The sequence below is a fragment of the Ambystoma mexicanum genome, chromosome 7q (genome assembly GCF_040938575.1).
Source record: "Ambystoma mexicanum isolate Mex_15411 chromosome 7q, UKY_AmexF1_1, whole genome shotgun sequence".
In the NCBI taxonomy this organism is placed as follows: Eukaryota; Metazoa; Chordata; class Amphibia; order Caudata; family Ambystomatidae; genus Ambystoma; species Ambystoma mexicanum.
In genome coordinates this window covers 141117806-141133165 of record NC_090941.1, presented here as the reverse complement: position 1 = coordinate 141133165, position 15360 = coordinate 141117806, and the positions used below count along the sequence as shown (strand labels likewise).

The 15360-nt window shown below is 48.7% G+C and overlaps 1 protein-coding gene across 1 annotated transcript in view; it reads right to left on the bottom strand.

Annotated features, from left to right (window-relative positions):
• The window catches only part of CLDN10 (claudin 10), a 502770-nt gene that overhangs the window by 50090 nt on the left and 437320 nt on the right, over positions 1 to 15360 (bottom strand). Inside the window, exon 4 of the mRNA XM_069640388.1 lies at positions 4003 to 4110. Coding sequence (XP_069496489.1) covers positions 4003 to 4110 — 108 coding nt within the window. The remainder of the gene's footprint in view (positions 1 to 4002; positions 4111 to 15360) is intronic.

The following is a 15360-nucleotide window of genomic DNA, read 5'->3' as shown; positions in this document are numbered from 1 at the left end:
CTCTCTCAAGCTCTTCGCTCCTCTACCTCTAACTCCCTCAGGGTCAATCGCTTTTCGAAGAAACGAGCTGGGGGAAGATCTGTCTTCAGCTGGGGCCTCCCTCTGGAACAGCCTCCCTGCCACTCTAAAACTTAAGGAAAACCATCTCCGGTTCCGGAAGCACCTCAAGACCTTTCTCTTTGCTTCTGACTTCGCTCCCCCTCTCCCCTGCTGATTGGCACTTTGCACCTGGCCACCCTCTGTCACCTGGGCCCAGGTACCTGCTCACACTGCCACCCTTCTACACTGTCTCCTGGCCACCCCTTGCACTGGGGACCGTATCTGTACCCATACAGCAGCCCCCATGTTCTTCATTTTCTGCACTTATCAGCCTTAGTCTGTCTGCTGCCGTAAACACAGCACTTGCCACTTGCTGGCTGCACTTACCACTGTTTATTGGCTCTATTACTATTTCTTTGTATGTATTATTATTTATCTGTTCGCCACTGCTCTGCACTTTTCACTCTCCCCTTCCATGAACTTTTCCCCTTTCCCTTTCCCATGCACTTACGCGTTCTCAATGTTACTTCGCCTAGTAAGATTCTTGTTGTGTCCTCCCCTGTTCCCCTCTCTTGCCTTGTCGCCAGGGCTTTAAGTGGGGTAAGAAATCGAGGGGGGGCCCTCATTTGGGGGCGTGGCTTGTGGGGGGCGTGGCCTAAAACGTACGCAAATCGTAAGGTATGCACACACATATATATGCATGTTATATATCTGTGTGCGTACCTTACTATGGTTTGTGTACTTTGCAAGCCATCTTTTCTAAACATAGAAATATGTAGTTCTATGTTTAGAAAAGATGGCTTGCAAAGAACACAAACCATAGTAAGGTACGCACACAGATATATAACATGCATATATATGTGTGTGTGTGCATACCTTACGGTTTGCCTACTTTTCAGGCCATTTTTTTAAAAAAACATTTCGGTTTTGTAAAAGATGGCTTTGAAAGTACACAATTCAAGCCATCTTTTATAAAGCTTTGACTACGGACAAAATTGTCCGTCGGCAAAGCTTTATAAAAGATGGCTTGAATTGTGTACTTTTCAAGCCATCTTTCATAAACCTCGAAAAATATCAAGGAATCCCCAGGTTCGCCGAGGGTTAAAGACCCCTCGGCGACCTGGGGAAACAAAGGGACAGTAACTGCCTCTGGTGACCCCTCGCGCGAGAGGTCACCAGAGGCAGTTACTATGATTTACAGAAGTGGCAGCCAGGCACAGCATTGCTGTGGCTGGCTGCCACTTCTGTCAGATCGCCTGACTTCATGGCAGGCGCATATCCCGTCGCGGCTGCTGCCGCGACGGGATAATGCATCCCGCCAATGTTGCGTGTGGTGGGACGGGGGCCCCGGCAGGGCCCCGGCTCAGTCCCACTTTTTGGAGACTGCAGGGGCCCGGCCCCGGCAGGCCCCGGCCCACTTAAAGCCCTGCTTGTCGCGCTCTCAAACACTTGTGTATGAGCACGATACAAATAAAATATCATATGATAACATGCTAGGCAATATCCTCATACCAAGAATAGAATTAACAACCCCACACACACATGTGACTGTAGAGAGGTACGTTTCCATTGCAACCTTTGTTTTGGGAAACAGCCCGCTTTGCTAGAGCACCATGTGCACCATCCGAGGGCCCTGCCTGCAAAACAAGCTCCCTGGACCTATATCACACAGTCCATCTGGAGCACTGTGTTGGGCTCCCAGATGAATGTGCAACACGCTGCCTCCCTCATTCAGACTCCCATGGGGATCTGCAGGTAAGGGCCAAAAGCAACGAAGCACAGCTCCCTGCTTGTATCTCATAGGGCCAGAAAGGGCCAAGGGCCGGAGCCCCTGCTCAGACCAGGACTTTACAGTGTTCCCACTTTACCTGACTACTTCCACGCATAGGGATCCTTAAACCCATTGACTATCCACTCATTCAAGAGCTTCTGTTACCTCATAGGCCTAAGGCACATTGCTGTTCTGGGCCCGTTAACTGTCTTTTGGTTACCTATCTCCAAATTCTAGCCCAACTCAGAACTTACACCTGCTTCTTCTCAACCAACCATTCACCCCATCTATTTCCGCTCACCGACTTAACCTCCTTCTATCTTGGGGTGCACTCTTTCTTCATTGTCTTCACCTGCCCATTTCTCCTACCCTTCATGTGTCTTGCCTTCACTCCATTCTTCCTTCTTCTCACTCTTTTCCTTCCCATTTGTTATATCCTTCAGCTTCAACTTGCTGCAACTTCTGCATCACTACCCAGCCTCCCAGCCTCCCCATCTTTTCAGCATGCACCTGCACCCCTCAAATAAGATGCTTCTTGTGCCCTGACTCTCCAACCTATTCTATCCCCCTTGCTTATTGCACAATATGTCTGTCCCTCCCTCAGTCCCTATCACTCTTTTACTTGGCCTCTGGAATGCACAATCCCTCTGCAACACGCCTTCCTGCATCACTGACTACTTCGAATCTTATCACCCTCAAATTTCAGTTTTTGTAATCACAGAAACATTGATCTCCCCTCCTGACTCTGCTACACTAGCAGCTCTCCACATTCACTCCTACCTTCTCCCACTCTCCTGACCTGCTGGTAAGGGCAGTGGTTCCTTATCAATAAGGCCCTCAACACTGCTACTCTACACCCGCCCGACATCCATCTTGTCAATATGTCACTTTTCAACTGCTCCCTCCTACTCCTCTCACTGTTCTGGCTCTCTATCGACTTCCCCGGCCCTCTCAGCATCTTCTTTCCTGATCGGAAACCTCTTCTTGTGTCACTTCCTACCGACATCCCTATTGACATGCTGGGGGTGTTTAACCTTCCCAAACCCTCTGCTACCACCTGTTTTGAGCTTAACTCCCTCTCCTATCTCACCACTCCCTCTACTCCCTTCACGACCAGCCTACCCACTCTGGTGGGGGCTGTCTGGACGTTGTCTTTCTCTCTAATTCACTGTCCTCTCCAGACCTCTCCATAGATCCCTCTCACTCTCACCAGTTCATTTTTACTTTAACATCTCTTGCCCCTCCACCTTCTTCTTCTTTTCTCCCCTCTTCAATGATATGATATGATATGATAGGTTATTTCTAACACGCTTAATACCCAGAGGTTTCTAAGCGCAGACCTGGGGATCGAACCCTTGTTGTTCAGTGTCATCTTGCTTCCAAGGCAAGCACGTTGCCCCTGAGCTATCCTCCGGAGACAGAGGCTCGGGCAGGCAGGGCTCTCTTCTGCTTACTTTGATGATGTGAGGTCCTCTCTCCTGCCTTTCTCCCCTATTCAGGCCTCTTCCATTGACTATGACTTTCACTATGCAGTTAGGACTCCATTTGACCAACACTATCCCGCACTGGACAGGCTTAAAGAGGAAGGCTGTGTCTAATGTTTGATATTGTGTGTTATCCTGCCATAAACTTAGTTTGGCTTTAATATAGATGTAAGAAGGTAGGCGCATAGTAATTGGCAGGGGAAGTGGGAATGGCACAGCATTCTGTCTGAGGGTGGTCTTTGTTGCTCAGGTGGATATCAGGTCCTTGGGCTCGGCTGTGTATTCAGAATTTAAACAATTCACTGCCAGCCTGGCATGGTTTAGAATCAGTAGGACCCAAACCTTGAAAAAAGAGAAATGACAACCTCTTTGAACCTGTTTAATACTCAACATTGACTAAGAAAAATTAAAGAGACCCATGTGGGCGTGGTTTGGGCAGGGAAAGGCGTAGGTGAGTGGGAACGCACATAGGGTTTAGGTAGCCATTGCCTTGGAATAAGACGGGCACATAGCCAAAGAACACCTGCAGGCTTAGTGCCCCTCCTCACATCCCATCTGCTCTATTTACACCCAGGCCAGTGGTGTTGCCTCTCTAGGTGACCTAGCCAAAACTAAACATTCCAAATTCACGGTCACACTAAACAAGGTTAACGGTTGGGTGAACACTACACATTATTGACAGGTGGTCTTATAACGTCATTTCAGTACCTGGGGTGTTTGCTGAGTTCAGCAATGGAGCAGCAGAAAATACTTCCACCCACTAAGCACAGCACTGCACCGGTCCATCCAATAAACAGAGCGGATCCCAATTCGTACCTGCAGGAATCGGGGACACAGAGTGAGGTTCAGTCATAAAGCAGGCCATGAGCAACTACATAACTTATCGCGAGGATCTACGTGATTTGCGCACTGAACATTTCTTGCAGGACTCTTCTTTTTTTAGCAATTGACATTTTGCAGCCTTGACTGAAACCTCCTTGATTTGTATCAAAGTATGCCTTTTAATCGCTTGAGAGAAGTTAAGATAAAAATTAGAAGTTTCCTGTTAGATTACAAGCAATTTTTCCAATCGGTCGGAGTACATTTTCCTGCACTGGGTGACCTTTCCGGAGCACGGGGTTTTGACAGGTCAGTGATTTGTTTTCTATTTTTATATTGTTGTAATCATGCGATCCATCAACTATTAATACCATTTTATTATACGAATCCACTGACCTCACCCTAATATGCACGACTGTATTTTGAAGTCTGCCAACCCGCTTCTATGCCCTTGGTATGGGTCAGCCAGCTCCATGGCAGTATTTTTTAACTCAAGCAGCTCACTGTGGGCACTGTTTATGAAGTGGCAGCAAAAGAGAAACAAGCATTGGCAAGGCCAACCGTTTGGGCTTTTGTGTAGGTATGGCAAAGGCACATGCCAGGCACTGCCACGGTGGTATTCACTGGCCATTGATGGTAGCAGCTGCAAAATGGTACACGTACCTGACCATCTAATATCAGTGCCTGGCAAATGCCTAATACTTATTATTTTAATTTTTTTATTTATTATTTGTTTACGACTCGCAAGTCTTTACAAAATTAATAAAACAAACATATGTCATAATTTTAATTATCAATCAGTACATTACACTCATTAAAACATATATATACAAACTGCATTATTCCGTTTACAATCAGAAATGGTTCCTTTACCAGAATCTGTTTTTGACTTTCACCTCCCTTAGTGTTTTTATACCTTGTTCATTTCTACAAAATAATATCACAACTTTTTTAACACACATACCACCGCAAAAGATAATGAGGCGTCACTGCCTGAAACAATCCTACCCCAAAATAATTCGGAGATAATACTTATACACAAGCCAAAACTGTTGGCTTTGCCAATGCTTATTTTTAACAGGACTTCAGTGAAGGACACGCATAGTGCTTATACATCGAGTGTGTGAAGGCAGACCTGGTTAAGACATTTTGATCACACCAGTAGCTCATTTACAACTCCAATTAAGTCACTAACTCTCAGAAGACTGCCTTGAAAAAACACTGGCAGGCACTTCGAGTGCAAAGTTTCATGGTAAGGCTTGATTAAAGCGAGCTCAAGGAGTTCCCAAGAGGAGGTGTGTTGGTCGGGTAGGGGCAGGAACTGGGTGGGAATGGCCCTTGAGAATAGCATGGCCATGGGCAGTCAATGGGTGTGCAAATAACCAAACAGCACCTACAAACTTTCTGTCCCCCCTCATGTGCCATTTCCCCCTATCTGCATTCTAATGCAATAATTTCTAGTGCCACCTAATCGCCCAAACTAAAAACTAGACAAGCGTGCCTGGCTTTGGGAGTCATACAGTGCTAATCAAATGTCTCAGTGTTGTTGCCACATGTTATGGTAATTCATTGAACCCGAAGGTAAATGGGGGTATTTCAAGATCAGAAATTCCCAAACCTCCGCTCAGTCAAGACGCCACTGCATTCGCAGGATTTCCTTGTATAGTTCTCATGTGTTTTGTGGACTGTTCCCCGGTGAGCCGTAACCTCTAGAGGTTGTCGACGGTGCACTGCTGGATTTGTCAATTCGGGGTGATCGGTCCGATGGGAGTTGATTACACCAGCGAACCTGTTGTTTTTTCTCTGCAGTTGAGTAGCCTCACCAGGCTAGCTGTGAGCAGCCCACCTTGGTTGGTGGCAGTTTTTTTTTTTTTAAAACATGTTTTTATTATTTTGTAAGTGATGCAAAAGGTAAACAATCCCTCAACTCCCCGTCCCACCTCCCCCGCCCACCCTCTTCCGGAAGTATAGTCATTGATCCAAAGTACTCGCGGCCATTTACTAGGTGAATAAGTCCGAAATTTTTATAGAGTGCGGGCACCACTGTGCCATGTAGTCTGACTGGAGATATTCTAGCACTCCACCCCATTCTTTTATGAAGGCGCCATGTGTTCCATGGAGATTGTGTGTGATTTTTTCCATGGTCATTTGGGACCAGACCTTGTGTAGCCAGGTGAACAGCATCGGTGGGTCTCTATTTTTCCATCCCTGTGCGATTGTTGCCCAGGCCGCAATGAGTAGGCTCATGAAGCTTTTTCGCTGCGCCTTGGTGAGTGTGTTGACATTGTGGTCCGTGAATCCACAGAGCCAGGTTTTCTCCGTGTACCGGTCCACTTCTGGGAAGATCTTCTTCAGTTCGGCTATTACTCCTGTCCAGAAGAGTTTAACCTTAGGGCAGTCCCACCAAATGTGTCTCCACGAGCCTGCATCTGTACAGCCTCTCGAGCAGCGGTTAGGTGTAAGTGGGTACATACTATTTAGCCTCTCCGGGGTGTAGTGCCATTGCGTGACGATCTTAATCCACATTTCTTTGGTTTGAACTGCTCTGGTCAGTTTGTGGATATCGGACCACAACGACTGCCACTGCTGTGCGGTGATGACTAACCCCAGCGTTTTTTCCCATCTTTTCATGTATGCCCACTTGATGTCTTCTCCCTGGGTATTCATGAACCTATAGAGATTGGAGACTAGTTTTCTGTCTCCTGAGTTGGTGAGGAGAAACTTTTCAAAGGCGGTAAGTTCTCTTGTCGCCGCATGGGTGATCTCAGGCGTGACCAGCCAGTGTCTAAGCTGCTCATATTTGTACCTGTCCGCATTAGTGAGGTTCCAAATTGATTTGCAGTTGGCAAAAGATCTCAGCTCCCCGTCCACGAACATCTCCCCTATTTTCCTGCAACCAGCTTCCTCCCAGTTCCCATAAGCCCCTTGCTCAGTCCCCGGGGGGAACTGCCGGTTTCTACAGATTGGGGTGAACGGGGCCGTAGTCGTGGTAATGTTCTCTCTCCGTGTCAGCTCGTCCCATGCGTTCAGCGTGGTCTTCATGATCTCGCTAATGCGAAGATTCGGGTGCCTGTGCTGCTTCGGTGTCCATAATAAGTCTTCTAGTGGCGTTCTGGCGACCGCTCTGTCCTGTGTCACCCATATCGTTCGTTGATTATCTCCTAGCCATTCTCTCAGAATCCTGAGCTGGGCCGCTTGGTAGTAGTTCTTAAAGTGTGGGAGTGCTAGGCCACCTTCCCTGATGTTGGATGTGAGGATTGTTCTGGATACTCTGGGGGGTTTCCTGCTCCGAATGAAGGATGAGACCGACTTGGCTAGGGCTCTGAAAAAGGAGTCTGGGACCCCAACCGGTAGGGATTGGAAGTAGTACAGTGCTTTAGGGAGAATGTTCATTTTTATCGACTGTATTCTCCCCCACCAGGAAATATTTAGGGGATTCCACCTCTCTAGATCTCTTTGAATCTTGGCTAGGAGTGGGGGATAGTTCTTAGTGTACAAAGTCTCTACCTTGTGAGACAGTGTTATACCCAAGTATTTTATGCCCTCTTCCGCGACCTTTATGTCCAAGTGGTCTGCCTCTCTACCCAGTGTTACGCTGCTCCCTGCCAATATAAGCATTTCTGATTTTTTTTATTTATTCTTAAGCCAGAAATGCTCCCAAATAGCTCCAGCAGGTGGAGCTAGGGCTGAGTGGGTAGGGTCCTCCAGTGCCAAAAGAATGTCATTCGCATAGGCTATAACCTTGTGTTGTCTCCCCGCCATCTCAATCCCTCTAATTTGATCTGATTCCCTAATTTTAATAAGTAGGGGTTCTAGGAATAGCGCATACAAGAGTGGCGTAAGTGGGCAGCCCTGTTTCGTTCCCCTGGATATTACCACCCTCTCTGTAATTTCTCCATTTACCGCTATCCTGGCTGAGGGGGAGGAGTAATTGGCTTTGATCATGTTAATATATTGATTCCCAAATCCCATGTGCGCCAGGGTTTTAAAGAGCATTGACCATTCTACACGGTGGAACGCCTTTTCTGCATCTAGAGAAAGTAGTACTGCTGGGGTGCGGGAGAATTTTATTTTCTCTATAAGGTGGACTAGTCTTCTGGTGTTGTCATGTGTCTGTCTTCCCGGAATGAAACCCGATTGATCTGGGTTGATTAAGGAGGGGAGCAGTGGGGAGAGCCTGGCCGCCAGGATTTTGGTGTAGATTTTTGAGTCTAGGTTAATTAGGGCTATTGGTCTGTATGAGCCCGGGAGGGAGGGATCCTTCCCTTGTTTATAAAAAAACAGAATTTTTGCCTCGTTCATAGATGGAGTGACATTCCCACTATCTTTGAAGGTGTTTAGGAGTCTAGTGAGGAATGGGGCGAGGATGTCTACATATTTTTTATTTTTTTATAGAATGGGGCTGTGAAACCATCCGGGCCGGGTGCTTTGTTGGGCGGGAGGCTCATTATCGCCTTCTTCACTTCACTTTCGGTTATCTGGGCCTCTAGGTCTGCTCTGGTTTCTTCTGATATTTTCTGAAAGGGGATCGATGCCAGGAAACTGTTTTGATCAGCTTCATTTGGGTTCTCGGTGGAGTACAGGTTCTGATAGAATTCCCTGAATGTGTTCCCTATATCCTCGGTGCTCGTTAGCGTATCCCCGTGTGCATTTTTGACTTTCTTGATGGTCGTTGCGTTCCGCTTCGACGAGAGCAGTCGGGCGAGAAGTCGGTCTGCCTTGTTGGCTTTGATGTAGTATTTCTGTTTGAGGTATAGGAGAGATCTCTGGGCTTGTTTGCTTCGGAGATGTTCGAGTTGACCCTCTGTGTGTTTGAGTGTCCGTTTTAGGTCTCTTGTGGGGTTTGACAGTAATTCTTCCCAGATATCCGACAGCTTCTTTTCCAGTTCTGATTCCCACTGCCGTGTTTGTTTATCCCTGGTCGCTTTGAGGGCTATTAGATGGCCTCTGATTACAGCTTTAGACGCCTCCCATACGGTGCTCAAGGGAACCTCCCCCGTGTCGTTATGCTCAAAGAATTCTTCCATTTTTTCCCTTATGGATTCTCCCATCACTGGGTCGGATAGTATTTCTTGTGGGAGTGTCCACCTCCATATTCTTCTTTCGTTCCCCGGAGTCGACAGTTCCAGCCAGATAGGTGCATGGTCCGACAGTGAAATGGGGCCCAGCTCCAGATCCTGTATTTTACCCAGGATCCCCACTGACACCCAGAAGTAGTCTATTCTAGACATTGTGTTGTGAACGTGTGAAAAGTAGGTGTAACCCTTGGTTTGGCCTTTATGTTCCCTCCAAGCGTCCCACAGGGCCATGCCTTCCATCTGTTTCCTCAGACGCTGAGAGAGGGTGCTCTGGTGGAGGGGTCCGCTCGCACTACGGTCTGATTCGGGGTGCCAGGCCATATTTAGATCTCCACCTATTATCATTTCCCCCTTCGCGAACCCCTCCAGCCTCCCCATCGTGTCCCTCAGAAAGCCATCTTGGCCCGAGTTTGGGGCGTAAATGGATGCCAGTGTCATAAGGGCGTTGTGTAGTTTGATATTGGCAAAGACATACCTTCCGTCCTTATCTGAGGTTTTGTCGATCACCTTTACTTCTATATTTCCTTTCACAGCGATCAGCACTCCCGCCTTTTTTTCGGCTGCGTTGGATTGTGCAATTATCTCGTATCCTCTCAAGCGAATTTTCCCCCTATCTTGAGCTTTAATGTGGGTCTCCTGGAACAATAGCACATCCGCCTTTTCTCTTCTTAACATGATCTCCACTTTTTTCCGCTTCACCGGGGAGTTCAGGCCCCTTACATTAAATGTTACAAGTCGAATCTTCCCCATTTCAAATAGTCTGATTGTACAAGTGTAGAGCTCGAGTTGTGCTTCCCCTTCTCGCTTCCGGAAGATCTACCCTCCCCTCCCAAACAATAAACAAATCCCCCAACCAAAAACTTTGTTCCAACTTTACACCCGAGGAGGGCACGGGTACCTAAGGTAGCTCTGGCGTTCCGCCTGTCGCTCCCAGCCCTCTGTAGGCTCGAGGTTAACTTTTTGGGGAGTCCTAAACCCCTCATCGTTCCTTGACCTTTATGTGGGTTGTTCCAGCTCCGAGCTGGGCCAACTAAGTCTGTCGTTTGCGACTTCCATCATTGGGGGCCGTTCCATGTGCTGTCTTCAGTTATTGGGCCCCGGGTCTTATGTGCTTTCATATTTGCATCCACTAATTTGTTACGGTAGTCCCATCCCTACCCCCTCCGCGCCGTTTTCTTTTCTGTCGGACCATTTCCCATCCCCCCGGCCTGTTGTGTGGTTCCCCCATTTTCCTGTCTTTTCTGGCCAAGGATTCCCCTGGCTGGATGTCCAAAATGGATAGCCCCTCTTCCATGGAGGTCACCCTCCTTTGTTTCCCTTCCCAGTCGAACAGCAGACCGAAAGGGAATGTCCATTTATATTTTATCTCTCTTGTGACCAGTTCCCTCGTGAGAGGGGCCATCTCTCTTCTTTTTAGGAGTGTAACGGCTGATAAGTCCTGAAACAGCTGTATGTCTGCCCCATTCATCCTGATTTGATCCAACTGCCTTGGTCTTCGTAGAATAAGCTCTTTTTGTGGATAGGAGGACAAAGCCGCCAGGACGTCTCTGGGTCTCTCTCCCGGTGCCCCCGTGCGTCTCGGGCCTACTCGATGTATGCGATCGATCCCCACTGTCTCCGGGTCCTGAGCTTCGATGATATCCCCGAAAACCTCCTGAACAGCCTTCTTTAGGTCCCCGTCCAGGACCGATTCTGGCATATTTTTGATGCGAATATTCGATCTGCGGGACCTATTCTCGAGGTTTTTGCACTGAATTTCTAGATTATGGGTCAGGCGCACCAGGTGTTCTTGTGTTTCGGCGCGCTGAAGGGCCTCTTCTTCTGCATTTTGCACTATCTTTTCTAGGGTGTCAGTCCTTTCCTCCAGGTTGACAATGTCATGTTGTACTCCTTGAATTGCCTGTTGCATATCCTGTTTAATAGCTGCAAACTGGTCTTGGACCGTTGACATTAATTTATCTTGTAGTTCTTTAAACCAGGAGTGCATATCGTCTTTTGTCGGAGGTTGGGAGCCGGGGGCCAAGTCCCTCGTCTCGGACGAGTTTGCGGCCTGTTGAGAAGAGTCCTCCTGAATCCTGCTCCTGGTCGACACTGGGGTGTCCCCTGCCCACATTTGTATCAGGTTGGAGTCTTGTTTGGGGGGCTGCTGTGTCTGTAGGGATCCCCCCCTCCCCTTCGCTTTAGACATGTCTTCCTATAAATGTTCTTGTCTTGGAGTCCCCCCGGACGAGCCCGTCCCCTCTCCTATTTCTTTGGCCGGGGAGATGCCTCTTGTTAGGTGGGCCTTGGCGCGTCCTGCTGATTTCGTGTCCCTTCTTGAGTTGTTTATCGTTGTAGGGGGTGGCTTCGGGGGGCTACTAGGGGGGAAGGGGGACGTATAGTCCTCTTAGCTGTGGCGCCTGTTGTAAAGACCCCACGTGTGCTGCAGAGTTGGGGGTCCGGTTAGTGCAGCCCTCGGAGATTGCGCCGCTCTCTGTTACCCTGGGTGGGTCTGTCTACGGTGCTCCGGTTTGTGGCCACCTCCACTTATCTCTCAGCTGTGGGGTGGGGGGGGGATGATCCCTCCCTGCTTCGGCCGGGTGGGCCTTCGTGCGGTTTCGCCGCCGGCGCGGGGGGGGGCAGGCCCTCCAAATTCACGGGGCCCCAGGGGGGCGCGGGGTGCACCAGGGGGGGCGCCTCACCTTGTGGTCCACCGGACTGGGGACCGCCGCTGGAGACCGACGTCCCGGGGCGGTTGTGGGAGATCTGCGCCGCACCCGGCTCCGTCCCGCTCTTCCTGCGGGGTCCGCTGCTGCCGAGGGTCGCCGAGCCCGTTCTTCGGAGGTGCCGGATGCCTGCCCGACCCCCGGGCGCCGCAATGCTGGGGCCCCGTTCCGAGGGGCCTCCCCGATCCTCGCCTCCCCCGCCGATGGCCTCCGCCTCGCGTCTTCTGGGGGAGCCTGTGATGGTGGTTCTCGGTGCGCGGGCCGCTCCCTGTCCCGATGGGGGAGGGGGAGCACCGTTCCTTGGCGCGGGAGGGGGCCGATGTGACCTCCTCCTGCGGCCCGTGGCAGGAGCCGTACCCGGAGCTATATGTGCGGTACAGCCGCCCTCCGGCTCGCAGCTTCTAAGGTGCTAATGGGTGGCCTGGCGGGAGCGAGACTCACTCGCGTCTTCTCGCTCCGGCGGCCATCTTGGAATCGGTTGGTGGCAGTTTTGAGCATTTTCCTATCGAATACAGTGTATTTGGACACCAGGGCTGGGCCTACCGATCTCGCATTTACAATCCAGTAGTGAGGTCCCACAGCCGGACACTGTTCCCATGGTCAGTGGGTTTGGGACATGGGTGTGGACATGAATAGTAATGAGTTACCTGCATGAAGTTCTAGAGACCGTGCAGGTCAAGACCAGACCAGATCAGCTCAGATCCAGCCAGTATGTCGCGGGCGTGTGAACTCTTGAATTCAATTGCATCCTGAGAATTTGCCCAAGTAGAAGCCCACACAGCTTTCATGAGGTGTCCACCATGTATTGGGTGGCCATCAGAATGTTTGAAGGCTTGCAACCCTGTGATTGGTGGTTGGGAGGCTCTCACATCGGTGTCCCTAAGTAGAGAGGGCCTGATTCATTTGATTGGAATAGGTTGGGTGAAAATGCCCAACTAGAATATGGAGTGAGGAATGCTGGTGCAGAACATGCAAGACCCCTTGACACCCCCTGACGGCAAATCTCTGTGTGGTAGTTTAGGGAATCACACTTTCATTTTCCATTCTGAGATCAAGTAATGTGCTTGCTTAACCTTTCTTGAGAGGACCAGCCAAATTCAGTAATATGACCACCACCTGCTCAGCCAACGCCAGAGTTGTTAAATAATAATTTTGTTTTTTTTGTCTTTTATATGGCGCTTTAATCTAAAGCGCTTTATATAGGATATATCTCATACATTACTATTATTGGCCAATGGAAATTAGTACTCATTTATCGACGTCGAAAGGATGAAAGGCTGAGTTGACCTTGCCGGGATCTGGACCTGCGGTCTGCAAATCAGACACAGCAACAAGGGTTTAACCTGCTGAGCAATCTTACCTCTAAAAGCAAACCAAGCTAGCCCAACATCATAGCCCAAGGAAGGTCCTATATGGCTATATGGGGTGCACCAGCAACTACGTACAGAAATTGCTGAGCCCAGGAGAGTCCCTGGTTTTGCAGCAAGATCCATCTGCATCGTTATTTTGCTTTTGGCCCAAACTTGTCTCCTGTAGCCCTAACCCTGCCACTGGGATCCAGCTACCCACGGGGTTCTGTACCCAACTGATAGGGAGGCACTAAACATCTCATATCCATAAGTTAGGCTCATGATCAAGAAAACTTGAAAACGTATATGTAGATAGTTGAGGGTTTCGGCAACATACACTGTGTTCACCGTAACAGATGATTAAACCCTAACTCTATCTAGACAGTCATTCATTCAGTGGGATAAAGTGATAGCGTGTATTTCGTCCACTGCACTCGGAAAAGGAAGATTGGTCCAGCCTTGTTGTCTGGGTGACAGTAGCTTCTTAAACATAGACAAACAGGTTCCTGAAGCTTTCCTTGGCTCGGCTGGTGGTAGCCATCCTCCATCAGTCACGGTCAAGGCCCAACTTGCAGAAGTGGAGTGGGATAGACAAGAAAACAGGACCGCATAATATTCCTTTTAAGAAAGGATGCCCATGCAGAGGTTATCATGATTTCTATTTCGTAGGTTGGAAGGTGCTACTGCCAAGAATGGTTTCACAATGCTCTGATATCAAGCCAGGAGGAGGGGCAAAGAGGCAGGGACGTGGGGTTTGTATTTGTATTTGTATTTATTTTATTTGTATAGCGCAAACCAGGCCCGGAGGATACCGGGCGCATATCTTAGAAACAATAGTTACATAACAGTATGACATGTCAAATAACATTGAAATTGAACATAGTAATCAAGCACATTGGTAGTTTGGTCAGAAATACATAGGTCATCAAATTTTCAGAATGCAGCTTGGTCATCAGATGTGACTAGCCAGCGTTTGGCTTTGTGTTTGAATAGATTCAAGGAAGGAAGGTTTCTGATAGTAGGGGAACAGAGTTCCACAATTTGGCTGCCAGAACTGGGAAGCTAGACCCACCGGCTGTTTGGAGCTTGTATCTCGGGATCAGTAGGCTCTGGCTAAGGGTAGATCTTAAGGATCGAGATGGGGTATACTGTGTGAACCGTGAGTAAAGATAGGTGGGGGCCAGGTTATTCATGCATTTGTAGGTCAGGGCAAGCGATTTTAGTGAAATCCTTTGGGTGACTGATAACCAATGAAGGTTTTTCCTGGTTTCCGAGATGTGGGCTGATCTGGGGATATTAAGGGCTGCTCTGATGGCGTTATTTTGTATGATCTGGAGTTTGTCTAGGTTGCCTTGATTGGTGCCTTGGTACAGTGCATTGCAGTAGTCCAATTTGGACATGACTAAAGTCCTAGCAAGAATTGTACAGTTATGCGTGGAGAGAAAGGGGCGGCATGCTGTAATCAACTTGCAGGTGTAAGCAGCGGCGGCAGCCACTGCGTTGGTTTGTCTGTGGAGGGAGAGTGTGGAGTCGAGGTAGATTCCAAGTGTTTTAGTATCTTTGGAGACTTTTATAGAATTTCCGTCGATATTAAAGGAGCTAAATACGGGGTTCAGCTTGTTAAGTCTTTGCTGTGTACCTAGGATGAGGAGCTCTGTCTTGTCATCATTGAGACAGAGCTCATGTTGAGCCATCCAAGTTTGGATGACAAGGTACATGTCATTTAGGGATTTCGAATCTACTGTGTAATCGCCCGTGATGGGGATGTGTATCTGGGTGTCATCCGCATAGTTAGTGTGGGTGACACCCAGATAGTCAAGCACATCAAACAGGGGTTTAGTGAAAATATTGTAGAGGGTAGGAAATATGCACGATCCTTGGGGGACCCCGCAAGGGACTGGCGCAGGGTCGGCAGAAGAAGTTTGGGAGAATACCCTCATCTGTCTGTTATCCAGGAAAGATTGAATCCAGTTAGTGCCATTGTCGGAGAAGTGGGCTGCTGTTTTCAGGTGGTGGCAAAGGATTTGGTGGTTAACCAAGTCAAAGGCAGCAGGTAAGTCTAATAGTAATAGCAGGGCTAGTTTACCTTTCTCTTTAAAGTCCTCAATTTGGGTT